The 16,392-nt window shown below is 37.6% G+C and overlaps 1 protein-coding gene across 12 annotated transcripts in view; it reads right to left on the bottom strand.

Moving 5' to 3' along the window:
• The window catches only part of LOC116475182 (transducin-like enhancer protein 4), a 150,113-nt gene that overhangs the window by 86,725 nt on the left and 46,996 nt on the right, over window positions 1–16,392 (bottom strand). For 8 of the 12 annotated variants that reach the window (XM_058445013.1, XM_058445012.1, XM_032164364.2 and 5 more), the window contains one exon: window positions 7,917–7,991. The exons of the other annotated variants lie outside the window; for them this stretch is intronic. In XM_058445013.1, the coding sequence (XP_058300996.1) occupies window positions 7,917–7,991 (75 nt within the window). The remainder of the gene's footprint in view (window positions 1–7,916; window positions 7,992–16,392) is intronic. 12 annotated transcript variants of the gene reach the window in all.

The raw sequence follows: 16,392 nt of genomic DNA, 5'->3' as shown, positions 1-16,392 counted from the left end.
CTAAGTTTAACTTTGACAATGTTAAACTATAAATAGGGAGAATTACAAAACACACAAAAAAATCCAGAAAATTAAAGAACTCTTAAAACTCAATAATAAAATAAAACTGACTCATGAAAAAAAAGAGGCAAAGATTTGAAGATACTGTATCAGAAAAGATACAGAGATAGCAAAAAAGACACTTAACATCATTAATTGTTATGAAAATGCATAAAAAACACAGTAAGTACTATTATGCACCTATTAGGATGGCTAAAAGAACCTCCCAAAAACCTGTAATTCCAAGTGCAGACAAAGATGTAGAGGAAAGGTTTTCTCACATGTAATATGTTAGTGAAACTGCAAAATAGTAGAATCACTCTGAAAAACAGTATGTCAATTACTCGGAAAGTTTAACGTGCATTTACCACGTAACTCAGCAATCCCACTTTTAGGCAATCACTCAAAAGATATAACTTACATTCACTTACTTAAAATATCCAAATAAGAATGCTTCTCTTGGCTTTATTCACCCAACTGTCCTTTAAGGAGTGAACAGATAAACTGGTATATCCACACAATAGAATATCACTCTGCAATACACAGGCACTAACTACTGATATGACCAACCACATGGACAAATCACAAATGCCTTATGCTAAGTAAAAGAAGAAACCTCGGAAGGCTACATGATATATAATTCCATTTACATGACATTGTCAAAAAGGCTCACTTTGGAAGAAGACATGTTTTCAGTGGTTGGCGGGGGCTGGGACAGAAAAAAATGACTGACTACAAAGAGTAACAAGGGATTGGGGTGGAGGGAACTATCCTTTATCTTGATTGTGATGGCAGTTACACAACTGTATTTGGTTGTCAAAACTCAAAGACCTACACACTGGAAAGGGTAAATTTTACTTTTTGCAGATTACGTCTCAATAAATCTGATGTAATAGAGAAGATATTCTAATAATGAATTTCTAAATTCCTAATCCAAATATCTGAAAATATATTTGCAAATATAAAAAAATACAAATTTGTAAATGTATGCAGCCTCATTCTTATGTTTTTTATTAACTGTTTCTCTTTACTCTGTTATCCATGGAAACCAGCTTTATTGAAATTAAAATGCGTTAATTAAAAGTTGATTATTTGTAGTACAATGTAATACCAGCAAGCTTACAGCTACCAAAATTTTAATAGAATGATTTAAATGTAACTTGAGGATCATTTCAGAATATATTTCAGAAGACAATTTAAAATATCACTCAAAATGAAAATAAAACATGCCCCTTTAATAGGATATTGGTGAAAGTACTCAAATATTTACCGAATGAATGAATGGACATAATCATTAAGTAACTCTTGCTATTCACTAAAGAGTTCTAACCTTTTCACAAAGGTCTTAAGGATAACACTTAAGACCACAAATGCATTTTGGAGCAGTAGGATTCCCAAACTGGTTTCTTAGGGAGCTTTGAGAACAGGCAACAAGAGTCCTTAAAAACCTCACCTAAGTGCTTGACAGTTAACCACTGTCATTAATCCTTTAGTTGCCTGTTTGGTGTGAGACTGCCTCTCATAGCCCATGCTTCTTCCCTCCCTCTCAGCTTCGAGGGGCACAAAGCAGTCTGACACCACAAGGAAAAAGGTCTCTGACTATATGAAAGTTGGTGATGCTGCTTTTAGAAACACTACTGGCAGGAAATCATCAGAGAATTACAAAAGTAGACACAAAACCAAAACAAAACAACCTATAAAATGGGGTAACACTCTGGAACTACAAGCTTGCAGGTTGCCTTATTCTCTGTTTTAGTCTGTTTTTCTATATAACCATTCCTTAGACCTCTGCATAAGCTCAGCCTGCCGAGCTCTGTGGATCTGGGAGAACTACTTTCTTCTTAGTGGAAGCCAATGCCCATATCCCTTCCTCAGATAAATCTACCGAGACACATTCTGCAACTCTTATAACACTTTGAACTCAACTCTACAGCGATGGAAGTGCATTCGCTGGGGGAGAGGAAAGGATGGCTCAGCTCCAAACAGGAAGAAAAATTGTAGCATTGCTGGCGAGTCCCAGTTTTGGAGGTGAGAGGATTGATAGACCGGCTTCTAGAAATTTCTTCCAGAGAAGCTTTGCCATAGAAAATAACAGAGAGCACATCACAAGCACAAATCAGAAATCTTACTCCTTACCTAGTGGTTTTTGGGCGTCTCTGAAGTGTAGGCAGAGTTTTTAAATTACTTAAATACATGAGAGTCTTTGTTATGAGAGAAGGGAAATTACTGCCTCTTAGAGCCTCATCAAACTGTAGCAGAAAGATTAGATTATGAATACATCATTCAATAATGTAGTCCCCTGCTCCATGGCAAATGAACCAGTTCAGAAAAGAAAAAGAGTAAGGGACAGGCATACCCACAGAAGATAAAGAAGAAAAAATGTGATGTAAAACTGCTTTGGTTTTCCTGCCATGTGTTTGATGAGTGCAGGTGAGTAAAGCCCTCCAAGTGAGTGCACCTTCAAGCCAGCCCCTTCCACCATTGTGCAAGCTGTGTGTGTACACGACGCAGACAGTGGCCAGCATATTTTATAAAGCCTTTAAGCTCCAGGCACAATATTCAGTAAAGACAGTAACAAAGCTGAAATAACAATCTCTGATAAATCTACTTTATAGCTCATTTTTAATTTCATTCTGTATTGCATACATCTAGAAAATACCAATAGTAATCAGCTGCAAGAAGCAGAATAAGATAGAGAAGCTCACCTGTAAGTTTACTGAAAAATATTTATTTAAAAAACAACACAAAAGCTGAGTTGTACAGTTGAGCTGTTAAATATGTTTTACGCACAGAACTCACATCAGAAAACGAGCCCTGATTCTAGTACACGACTACAATTACCTACCTACACTGTAAAGCCCCCTTAAGTAGCTTGAGGCCTACGAAATCAAATCCTAAGTGTCTGCCGGGAAATTGGAGGGACAGGGCTTGGCTGCAGGTAATTTTGAAATGATCACAGAACAGGAGTAGGGGCCTATGAATAGTGAACCACGGAAGGGGGAAAACTCAAAATAAACATGTATTATCTAGCCTATCACTACTGTGGGCAACTGAAGCTCCATCCTACTGGAACCTTTTGTGGAGTAGCATAGAAGGCATCTTACAGGTGTCTCCCCCAGAGAATGCGGGGAGTATTCCACTAACTCTGTTTCCCTGTGGGATTCAGGGTTACCCAATGTAGCTGTAATTCCTGCACTTTCCAGGCTGTTCTTATGTAAGTGAAGGGTGGATTCCCACAAAGGTTTCCCACAAAGCACTGGGGGAAAGCAAGCACTTCGCGCTATGGCTGACTGGAGGTGCTGTCAAGCTGTAGGACACATGTTGTAGTGGTAAGGGCTAGAGAGAAAGGAACTGAGGGGTACACGGTGGGCCCAGGAAGAATACTTTTGTAAAAAAACGTAAATTTTTAAATTTAATTTCAAGTTACTGGAGGCCATGTATCCACAGGGGTATACTTCCTACACTTGCAGTGTAAGGGAGGGAAACACACACACACACATTTGTATACATACCCACATATTTACATCTTTCCCTTTCTGCCTAATGGCTAAACTGTTTAAAAAGAATACAAGGAAAATGACCATGGTGGCTCATCCAAATGCCTCTGAAAGTTAAAATGGCAGTTTTGAAATCTATAACGGAAAAGGAGAGACATGCATTTTTAAACAGTCATACTGCAAGACCCTCTTACCATGTTGTCAATGTAGAATACACACACACACACACACAATTTAAGGTTCAATCATATGACAAGGACAAGAAAACAAAATACTAAGGAGGGGACCCCAAAGGTATTGTCTTTCTTTTTTTAAACTAATTCAAACACATAGGATGGTAAAGGCAAAGTCATTTAAATCATTTCCTTAGTAATACAAGTAATATTTAAATAGATTTAATAGTGCTGCTCCAAACCAATGAATTATGGGTTTAAAACCTATTAAAATGTAATGTTTTTTTCCTGAGCTGAAAGAGATTTAAATCCACTGAATTTTAATATTTCAGCTTGAGCTGCAGGAGGTAGAGAAAGTCCAAATGAACTATTCCATCAGCACCATTCAAGCATGAACATTTTAATCAGTTTTACTTCCTTGGAGTTCTCTAACACAGTTTACGCTGTCATTCTGAAAGCACTTAACACAGAGAGTGTGAAAAACCACCAAGGCTTGTTATTGCCTTCACAATTGATGGCAAATAATTTTGCAGACTTCCTATCATTAAAATGTCACTGCTAAAAACTGAGGTTCAGCATTTCTTGTGCTAAACTGCAATTCCTACAACACCATGGCATACCTGTTTCCTAAGGGTTTATCGGGGGTGGGGGTGTGCTTTTTTCCAAACGCATACATTTCTATCTTTTTTTTTCCTCAGAATTAGGTTTAAAAAGTGGGTTAGGGGGTTTCCAAAGGAACCACATTGTCTATTTTTATAAACCAAACGTTTTCTTTTCCACTATTCACACTGACTAAACTTTTTTTCTTAATGGTAGTTTCTTTGGTGAAATTCTTACGAGGTTCCAAGTCAGCCTCCTTTATTAAGCATAACCACATTCACACAGCATGTACTGATTATATACTGTAATGGATTTAAAAAGCATCTTAAGATAGTCAGATGACTCAATAATACAGGAAATGAAAACATCATTTCTAATTAGATCATATTACTGATTTAAAACTACAATTCGTGTGTTGTTCCAACAGTGTGATCTCGCAGAGATTCTAATTTAAAAACACAGTGGCTAGCAGGACGCATGACAAAATCAAACTAGATCTATAACGTTCCCCTAGCCCTACTGGGGGAACTTGGGGAAGGCCCAAAGGAAATGTGTAATACCGCCAATTCAAAACAAGACACAAAATATCAAAGATGGGAAACCAACACAGGAATTTTCCTGGTTTTCTTCCTTATAAATAAAAGATAAATGATATTTAACTTATTTCAATCTATCAACAGTTTTAAACTGAACATGACCTGTGAAAGAAATCATTATAACTGTGTTTCATTCCATTAAACATAACTAGCTTATTGTCAAGAGAACAGCCGCCTCTCCAGGTTTCGGGCTCACTTCAGCATTTTGCATTTAAACTGCATGGATCACTGGTTTGGCTCATTTACCAATGAAGGTAGAATAATATTGCAGAGTTAAAAAGGTGCTTCATCAGATTTCATTAAATCTGGGAACATTTGCTCTTGTCTGGATGGTGTGCATACATATAAAATAGACACATATGTAGTGATAAATAAATGAGGGTCTGCAGGGGCTTAGATGGGTCTTTGCCTCTCAAAGGAAAACTGTCATTCCTTCAGTGCAGAAAATCACTGCTGACTACATTCTAAAAATCCAGTAACAAAAATCTAAAAACTGACCCCTAGTTGTTTTTGGTAAGGCGTCAAAATACCACCAACTCACCCAGCCATCTATGCTCAAGGGACAGAGAACAGCAAGTGCCTTTAAAATACTACAATGTTACAACTCCAAAAACCACTGGATGCATGCACTACCATGGCTAAAAAGACAGAGAACCTCAGCAGCAAAAATTCGTCAAGTGAGTTTGTAACTGAGCTCTTTCCTTCTCACTTGGTTTGTGGTTCTCTAAAACTGTTGGATTTGTTTTCCTATTTCTGCAATCTATTTTCCGGAATAGTCAGATTATGTGATTTCTGACTCCATTTTCTGCTCAGACACCAAGAATCTGGAAAGCTCATCAGATCCAACTATATCCAACTATATCGAAGTATATGCCACGTTGATAGCATGTAACGCTGCTTTGACAGCCATGTACTGCTGAGTTAGTTCTTTAAGTTTTTAGGTCACAAAATTAAGTTAGCTTTATTTTAATAATTAAATACATATAAACACAATATGTCAGTAACTTGGCTGCAGTCTAATAAATTCTCATTTCCCCAAGAAAAGGCAATCTGCCATTCCATTCCAAATAAAGTATATAAAAATCAATAAATATAAAACAATATTAAAAATATTCTTGATGTGAAGGGAAGGGAACTTGTTATGATTTTATATCTTCCCTCATACTAAGCAACATCCAACACATAAACAAAGTGTTTTTTATTTAGCTTAATCTCTCCACTGTACAGTCATTAAAAGAGTAAAAAAAGAAAAAAATAATAATAACCCATTCTGTTTTCCTAGAAAAGGCTGCCAATCAAACATGAGGCAGGAGGGCTATCTGTATTTCAGCCATTCATACAAACAGTAAACACTAAGCTAAAAATGACCCAGCAACCTCTCCTATCAGGGATCACTCTGCACATTCTCTCCATGGTAAACAGTAGAGACAGTAGAGAAATGTAGGTTCTATCCCTTCTGACCCCTGGAAGATTTGGTTACAAAAATATCCACAGTGAATACAACACCTGCACTTGTGCACACACTTCAATGGAGCACAGCTGCTTTACACATACATACATATATATATATAGATATATATATGTATATATATATGTATATATACTTAACTTTAAAATTAAACCTTTCTCAACTTTTTAAAATTTAATATACTGCTGTTTCCTGGAGTTTTTGGAAACAAAAACCAATTGTGAAGTGTATTAATCTCTACTATCCGTCCCTTCTCCTGCCCATCACAGAAAATGTACGACAAACGTTATTCATGATTCTACATGGCTTCTTCTGATTCAGCCTCTTCTTTCCAAGGGGCACTTTGGAGGAAATAAAGGTCACTCTTTTCCATTCATTACGTCTGCTAATTTCCTACCAGTTTTTTTTTTTTTTGTCAGAGGGACACAAAATAGATCTCCAAATAGCCCATTAAAAAACAAGCTACAATCAGACTATTGCTCCCTCAACATCAGCAGTGATCCCAGAGTTCTGATTTCCTTGTTAAAAGACAGAGGAATAATTGAAGCAGTATCTTCACTTCAGATTGATTATCAGGCGACCCTTATCCACATCTTCACTCAGCAATTTGAATTTTAATGAAAGTAAATGAAATAATTAGCATTTCAAAGTGTGTTTGATACACTGACAGAAAAAAAAAAAAGACTTATGTGTATAATCTATACACAAAAGAAAGTATTTGGGAGGGGACAGAAAGAGGAAAGTACAGTTGTAGTGTCTTCACTAGAATAACCCAAGGAACTGCTTGTACAATCTGCATAAATAGAGGTGAATATTATGCTCTTTACAGCTGTGATTTCTTGCCTTTATTATTATTTCTAAGTTTCAGCACATTATTTTATTGCCTGTTACATTAATCTCAGGAAAAAAAAAACATACATATATAAGCAGAGTTGAAGTGACTGCCCAAACCCATGAATTCCAGCACAATTTCTATGCAACATTAATGCCACTATTGCCAGGAAAGATTTTCTAAATAGGCCACTGATTTTTTAAAAAATAAAGTGTAGTTCATCTATTATTTCTACTTCAAATGGACACTAACCCATAAGAGCCACTCATGACAGGGGAAGGAAGAATAAGTAGAACGGGAGATGTGAAAATGTACATCTCATTTAAAATGACAGTAAGATACTCTACATGATTATTCGAGGAAAGAAAAAAGAAACCAGGTCATTTTCACATCAGGGCAATCTGTATCTCCTTTTTTTGGCCTAGGTTAGCAACACAAGCTGATTGCAAAGAAAAGAAATATGAAAAAGAGCTATCCAGTCTCCTTAGAGGAGAGTTTTCATGAACACATCCACTTAAATTGGTGAGAATGTGATCCAAAGTTTCTGAGGCAGCCATCAAATTTCACAGGAGATTGAAGGCAAAGTGCTTAATTTCATTTTGTAGTCATCTATGGCTTTTTGCCCCTTTGGCGGAACAAAATGTAAAAAGAGAGAGCGAGAGAGCTGATGACAAACACTAAGATCAGAGCTAAAATGGAAAGGCCACGTACCCCAATGATGGCGTTCAGTTCTGCCATGGTCACCTGCTTGGCCCGTTCCACAGCCTGCACCACTTGTTGCTGGTGCTATAAATGAAGATCAGAAACAGAATACAATTATTTGTTTTCTACTCAGTCAAGAACAGCTTTTCCTAACATGTCCTCTAACTTCAGTTACATGCAAAACAGCATTTGGGGGATCTCCAGGTTTCCAATACAAGCCTGAGGTGATGGATGACTAGATGTCTAGGGTACATCTGGGTCCACAAAGTTGAGGAGTCACTGGGCATCCAACTGCAGGTACCATCTCTGTGACCCCATGAAGAATGCTCCTTTACAACAGCTAAATTTCACTTAAAAGTTATGGTACACTTGGACCACACATCTGCTATTAGTAGTAACAAACAAAACAGAACCCATCCCACTTGCTTTCTTTGTACTCACTCCCTTTTCTCTTTGCTATCTACATTAAAATTTTTAAAAATTATTTCCTGGAAGTAATTATTTTTAAATTTTCTCCTGATATCGGTTAGCGAAGACACCGGAAGGACATACAGAATGCAACAAACATATTTCTTCTCGAAATGTGCAAATTGTTGGTGTTTTAACCCCTATCATGAAGGGCTGCATATTCAAAAGAGATCAAAAACAAAGAACTCAAGTTTAAGAACTTCAGGTATTTCTTTTAAATCCAACAGAAAAACTAAAGCCCACCAAAGTGTACGATAACTTTTTTTCTTAGAAAAACTAGGATGGACAGCGCAGGAAAATCCCTCCATCCACAACTCAGTTCCAGTGAGAATAAGAACTGATGTTAGTAATTTTTGTAACAGAAAAAGTAGCATGGAAGTCTCTGTATGGGGGCACTCACATATATCCAGACACAGAAGTGCTTGTAAGAATTACCCCCTCCAAATAGTATCTAAATATTATTTCCCATTAAAACATTTGACCACTCTAGTATCTACAGTCAATTTTGGTTTAAAATCAGTCTTACTGGGTTTCTTTCAACTTAGTTTAGTGAATGAAGAACCAAAGGAACTGCGCTGTGAAACAAGTACTCCTCTGTACGCCTGAAGAATCTTATTTTGGTTAATCTCAGTTGAGAAATTTAGCTAACTTTCTTCACTTATTTGAGAGGAGTATGAAGCTCAACTACCACACTGCTTAATACATACAAAGAGCTATCAGTTCAATGTGGAATTCTCCGTGAACCACCTGGTCCCCATTCCAAAATCCTCAAATATACAGTTACTGAGATTACGGTGACCATTATTTCCACCTCTGAGCTGTGTAAGGGGAGTGGGGAGGCCAGGTGGAAAAGGAAACCACTTTAAATTAATTATTTACAATGTGATGTTTTCACTCTTGGTTTCCTAATAGAAATGTGTATTTTGGCCGGGCACGGTGGCTCACGCTTGTAATCCCAGCACTTTGGGAGGCCGAGGCGGGCGGATCACAAGGTCAGGAGATTGAGACCACGGTGAAACCCCGTCTCTACTAAAAATACAAAAAAAAAATTAGCCGGGCGTGGTGGCAGGCGCCTGTAGTCCCAGCTACTCGGAGAGGCTGAGGCAGGAGAATGGCGTGAATCCGGGAGGCGGAGCTTGCAGTGAGCGGAGACTGAACCACTGCCCTCCAGCCTGGGCAACAGAGCAAGACTCCGTCTCAAAAAAAAAAAAAAAAGAAAGAAATGTGTATTTTGTGTCTATGACTAATGGAAAGAAAAATGTCAAATAATAGACCATTGAATCTTAAGCTTTTAATAGACTCTGATTATTAAAGTATATACTTTTTAATTTTTTTTAATTGTATGCGTTCCATTTTCAAAGCAGGAGCTTAAGAAGCAATCTCAAAATATATATAAATATATATTTATATATTTTATACAAATATAAATTTACACATTTTATAGAAATATAAATTTACATATTTTATATAAATATAAATTTACATATTTTATATAAATATAAATTTATATATTTTATATAAATATAAAAGTCTATTTATAAATATGTCCATTCCATTCTTTTACTCCTTAAAATATTTGCTAACGTGGAAGAAAAAAATTTCTTTCTCTGAAGCAAGTAAAAATCTTAAGGGATTTTGAAAATATTAGAAGGAATAGAAGGGCACAGTCAATAAAATGGCCAGCAATTGTCACTTCAGGTTCCCCTAAAGCCAACCTGACCATGTATGTATATTGAGCACTTACTATGTGCCAAACACAGAGCTCATGTTCACATTTAAGACAATTTGATTCTCTACATGGTGAGAAATGGCAGTACTTGGAAAACAAAAGTAGGATAGAAACGTTTATGGGATTTTCCACCTTTTACTTTCCTATACTCAACAATGATATCGGTTAGTGTAGACACCGGAAGGACATACAGAATGCAACAAATATGTTTCTTCTGGAAATGTGCAAATTGTTCATGTTTTAACTCCTATCATGAAGGGCTGCATATTTAAAAGAGATAAAAAACATAGAACTCAAGTTTAAGAACTTCAGGTATTTCTTTTAAATCTTAAAAGAAATAGATTTAAAAGAAACTTAAAACTTCGGAACTGAAACAAAGGACCACACTTAGTCACATCCAACACAGGTTTCATTCATTCTACTCACGCATTCATTCATTCAACGAAAGTTTTAAAGCTCTTACTCTGCCAATTCTCCCTATTATTGAAATATTATCTGCAAGTATTCAAAGAATAGTTTCCATGAGACAGAGATATGGAAAATACATCTACTTAGTGCCATTCTACCATGAAGACTGTTCAACACTTGCTTCATGAACTAGATTCCAATTGCTAAAATGGGCAAAGATGCCTTAGGCAGCAGGGGATATCTTTCCGCACTGGCATTAAAATCAAGTGCATTTTTTCAGAAAACCGGAAACACACACCAGTGAGCCATAACTCTGACAGCCTAAAGAAACTCCTGCTATAAAGCTAAAATGACAATGGAAGTCATGATTCAGCTTCTCCTTTTTGATGGCAATGGCCGTGGGCTGATACAGTATCTGAACTTTACCTGCAGTTCAGAATTCTACTTCCCTATTTCTGCTTACAACCCATGAATCATTCACTGTTTAAGGACCTTTTGAATAGAAGCTCCCTAAGGCAAACAATGCCTCCTCCCCTGTGTGCTCTGAAAGCACCAGAAACACCCTAATATATTAGCTCACTCAGCCACACCATGTAACATGACACCACAGCCTGAGGAAGCACCCACCAGGGAAGGTGAGAAAATTAAAACCCAAACAGGAAGAAGGGGCAAAAGATTACATACAAAAGAGAAAAATGAACATGCAAGGAAGCCCAAAGTACTCCCGTAAACTGACCCAGGAGGCATTTTTTTTTTTCCATTTTCGGGTTTTAAGATGTAAGCTCTCACTCAGAAAAAACAGCAAGTTTTTCACATCTTCTTAGAACTGAGGGCTTTCCCATTATGTCTGCCTTGTCTTCCACTTTCCCTCCCCTCCCCAATCTGTTCTCTCTTCCCACTCCACCCATCTCATTTCCTCTTCTACTTCCTGCTTGTTCCCTCAGCCACCAAGCCAGCACTAGCACCAGAGTGGTGGGTCCAGCCAATCTGCAGAGAGCAACAGTGTCATTCTTACTGCTCCAGCTGCTCACTCAGATACAAGTGTCCTGTTTGAATGTGCCACCAGTACCACCAAATGAAATGCCACTAAGAACATATTAGTAAGCCAAGGGTAAGAGAGGGGGCCTCTAACTGGGATTTTGAAGAGACAAAACAAATGCCCAATTATTTATTCTTTAAAATACTGTAATTTACAATTTAAAAAAAAATTCTAAAAAAAAAAAACACCCTTAGATTGTGGTGATGGTTATACGACTCTGTAAAGTTACTGAAAAGTATTGAACCATACACTTAAAATTAGGGAATTTTATGGTGTGTAAATTATACCTCAGTAAAAATAATTTTTTTAAAAAACAGTGATTTAAGCAATACAAACATGGTTGCAGGGGAAAGGGCCAGTAAAATGAAATTCTGTACATTAAATCACTTGCCTTACTTCCATCATCATAAAATTATTTTTGGCATTTGTTCATAAAAAGTATTAATATATTTTTTTCTGTAAGAAACTAAAATAATACAAGCTCATAAGTCCAACAAAGCCTGCTAAAAAGCAGACCTTAACAAACCAGTAATATGTGTATAGTAGGCGTTTAATGTATATTTCTCAGAAAGTATTATGATGAGAATACTTGTCATGCCAATGTTTCAGGGCACAGCAACAGATGCAGTACTTCTAATAAAAAACAGTAATAAAAAGCTACAGTACATCTCAGAATGTAAAAAAAAAAAAAGTAAAACAAAAACAAAAGAACTCCCCTACGGAATAAATGAAACAAAAAGACAAAATGTTGATTACTGTCGATGTTTAGTATGGGTACCTGTAGGTTCAGTATATTCTCCCTCTACTTTTAAAGTATGCTTCAAAATTTTATAAATTAAAATTGAAAAAACATTAAAAAATACTCCCCATATTGACTGGGGTAGTAAAAGAGTATAAAGGTAGAGACAGATATAAAATGAAACAAAATAAACTAGGATTCTCATGATGAACAATATTAATTAAAGTCTCCAACATGTGGAGAGGTGAAAGTAAGACCAATGGCCCTGCTTCTCACGTGAAGAACTCATATACAGAGCACATCTTAGAGGAATACAGGATATAAAACAGAGAGAAGTTTTAGGAGGAAATGGCCAGCACACTTCCTGAGGCATCTGGGAAGCCTTTGTTTTCTTCATCCATTCATTCAAATATTTATTAAGCACCTACTATGGCACCAGGCACTGTGGTGGGGAGATACTGAGGTTAGAGTAAGGAACAAGAACCATAGTCTTTGATCTCATAGAATTTAAACTCTATCAAGGAAAACAGTCAGTGAATTAATGCTCAAAAGGCTCTATAGTTACAACTGGAGGATAATTTCCATAAGAAAAATTACAGGATGCTATGCAATCATTTATCAGGGAAATATCTTAATCTAATATTGGGGCTAGGGGAAGATTCCCTTAGGAAGCTGACTTTACAACTGAGACCTGAAGGATTTCCAGGAATTCTGTAGATGAAGAACTAGGAGAAAAGAATTCCAGGCAAAGGGAAGAGAACTGGGTAGGGGCCTTATAGGAAGAGCAAGAATGTCTGTGTGGCTGGAAGAGGGAGACAGCAGGTAGGGGACACAGCTGCAGACAAGCAGAGTAGAATTTCGTAGGGCCTTCTTGGGTATGATAAGACACATAAGCAAAAACACTGTAAAGTGGAAAGGGTGTGCACACAAAGAAAAATAAAGGAAAATGGATGAAGACATGAGTGTAGCATGGGAATGCTTTAAAGAACCAAGTATTAGTGGGAAATGAATTCTGGCATGACAGGAGGAGGCCAAACAGCAAAGGGCTTTGCATGACATGCAAAAAAGTTGGACTTTATCCTGGTAGGAAACAAGATGTTATTAAAAAATTTTAAACAGCTGTGTGCTATCAGTTCTGCATTTGAGTAAGATGGATCTGGGAAAAGTAAAGAAGGTGGATGGCAGACAGGTAAACCAGACTGAAGGGTGAACAGTTAGAGGGCTGCAATATTCTAGGGTGAAAGATACTTAGGCCCGAACTTGGATCAAATGCCCTTTTGGCTAATAGAAGCCATTAGCCACATGTACTTAAGAAGCCACTCATAGAAATTCAGAACTGGAAAAGGCCTTTAGAGATCATGAGACCCAGATGCCAGAGTACCCCAGGCACTACTAACAATCAACCAACCAACCAACAAAAGACTCTCCCTATCACCAAAAGCATTCCAATTTCTAAACACTGTCTGGGCTGAGCAGATTGGGATGGTGGAATCACAGCCCAAAGGCCACTCCTCTATCCAATAAATGAATCTCCTCTGTCACATCCTCCTGTGAAAGAGAATTCACTACCTCATGGACAAGTTTTTCCATTTTGGGATAATGAGCCCTAATACTAAGTTGAAATCTACGCTGCCATAAATTCTTCCCCACTGGACCCAGTTTTGTCTTTAAATTCTCCTCCACTGACTGACACTCCAAGTATATCAAAATGCATAATGCAGGTTCTCAATTTTATCTCTTCTAGGTTAACCATCCTAAGGCCACTCAACAATTTCTCTGTGTCATGGGCTCTAGCCCACTCATCCATCCTTCTGGCTAGTCTCCTTGTAGTACACAATGTGTCTAGAACACAATACTCCAGGTATGGCCAAGCAGATCAAATTCAAGTGAAAGTGTCGCTCCATGTCTGCTAAGTCAGGCTAAAAAATCCCACTAAAAGCCTTTTCCAGCAACTCTATTAAATTTGCTAGTACAGATCAACTTTAAATTTAACCCAATCTCCCCAAATCAGCCTTTCCTATACAGTATTCAAAGAAACATTAATCTGATACAGTTTGCATATCTGTCCCAACTCAAATCTCACATTGAATTGTAATTCCCAATGCTGGAGGTGGGGCCTGGTGGGAGGTGTCTGGGTCATGGGGGTGAATCCCTCATGGCCTGAGGTTGTCTTCACAACAGAGAGTGAGTTCTTACAATATCTGGCCCTTAAAAAGTGTGTGACATCTCCCTCCTCAATCTCTCTCTCTCTTCTTTTCTGCTTTCACCACTTCACCTTCCATCATGAGTAAAAAAAGCTCCCTGAGTCCTTCCCAGAAGCCAAGCAATGTTGGTGCCATGCTTGTGCAGCCTACAGAACCATGAGCCAATAAAGCCTTTTCTTTATAAATTACCCAGTCTCAGGTATTTTTTAATAGCAATGCAAGAACAGCCTAACACAGTCACCCAAGAAATTAGATATTACTTTAGATATTACTTAGACACATACATACACGTACACAAACACAGGTTTAATTTGGCAAATACCCGGTAAACTGCAGGTTATCTCAGCACCACAAAGCTTAGAGAGGGTAAATAAGTATACCTGGCTTCCCAAACAATTTTAGCTGTGGAACATGGGATTAAAGCTCTAGGAGCACATTACTGACTGCCTACCTGGCCTTGCCTTCTCCACTCTCACTTACATGGGGACAGGGCATTCTTCAAGGATAGGTAAGCTCTACAGATTCACTGCTGTCCAACAGAACTTTGGGCAATGCTGGAAATGTTCCGTATCTGTGCTAATAATATGACAGCCACTAGCCACATATGGGTGGATACTGAGCACTTGAAATGTAGCTAGAGTAACTAAGAAACTGAACTTTTAATTTTATTCAACTTTACACAGCTACTACTGTATTGGACAATGCAGCTCTACTCAAGGTACCTTCAAACTTAGCTCCACTAATAATAATCTAATCACTACCTAACTAAAATCAAATAAATGAGTCAGTTCTCAAACACTCATTAATTTTTTGAGGCATACAGATAAAGGCTGGCATTGCTGCCTTTGGATAGAGACCCACATTTAAACCACAGGAAAAGAAGTTCTACCTCCTGAGAATCATCTTTCACTTCCTGAGGTCAAACAGGCCATGATGCCACCAGATGAATCTCACCACGCAGCCAATTGTCACCAAAATACATGGTCAGGTACAGCAAGCCAATCAGTCAACCACGGAATATGGGACACAATTACGCTCTCTGACGGCTCATTCAGTATTATGAGAAAATATATATTTTTTAAATGAAAAGTTACCCATGCCCACAACCTAATGTGAAAATCAGAAAACTGGGCCAAATCCCCAGAAGCCCCAATCCATGTCTATTATTCATTTTAGGACATTCTTCCGATATATGGCACTGTCATATTACCAAGACCGACAAAATGGCTCCAACTGGGAAGCAGAAGTGCCCTGTGCAGGCTGCTGGCACTTAACACGAGCACTCTCTGAAGATGGTCTTAGGGATGTCAATGCATGCTTGCCAGGGGATCTCTGCGATTTTAACCACGCTCTCCTATATCAAACCTGTTATCACAAGCCATTGATTCCTTACAAAGTTAACAAGCAATAAGACAAGTTAACCTGGCACGATTGTAAGGCGATAACACTGCCACCAGTGCATATAACCACTGTATTTTCTTCATTTCCCCCCGAAGGCACAATATGAAAGTGACTGATCACATTTTTCAACTTTCATTTCACAATTATTCCATACATGCAAAATGTGGCTCCAAGTAATTCAGTACCATATTAACCGAGGTGCCCAAGTAAACAGCATCTGAGATATACCCATATATCATAATGTAGTAGAAGGGGTTTGTTTTCCATCAAATTACATGAACCAAATTTATGGCATGTCCAAAATAGGAGTTTATGTATCGTTTGATATGACTAGCTTTTCTAGCCTATTGGATTTGTAATTCAAATAAACTCATATTATCACTATTATGTAATTGACTATTATTTTCTACCAAATAAATGCAATGGAGAGTGCCCAAATACTCCCTGGTACTACGTGTTAGAAAAGTTAACAGGGCAATACAAACCAAGTTTTAAGT

This window comes from Hylobates moloch, unplaced genomic scaffold, assembly GCF_009828535.3.
Source record: "Hylobates moloch isolate HMO894 unplaced genomic scaffold, HMol_V3 SCAFFOLD_10, whole genome shotgun sequence".
NCBI classification, from domain to species: Eukaryota; Metazoa; Chordata; class Mammalia; order Primates; family Hylobatidae; genus Hylobates; species Hylobates moloch.
The sequence above is the reverse complement of the archived record's forward strand: the minus strand, read 5'-3'. Positions and strand labels throughout refer to the sequence as shown.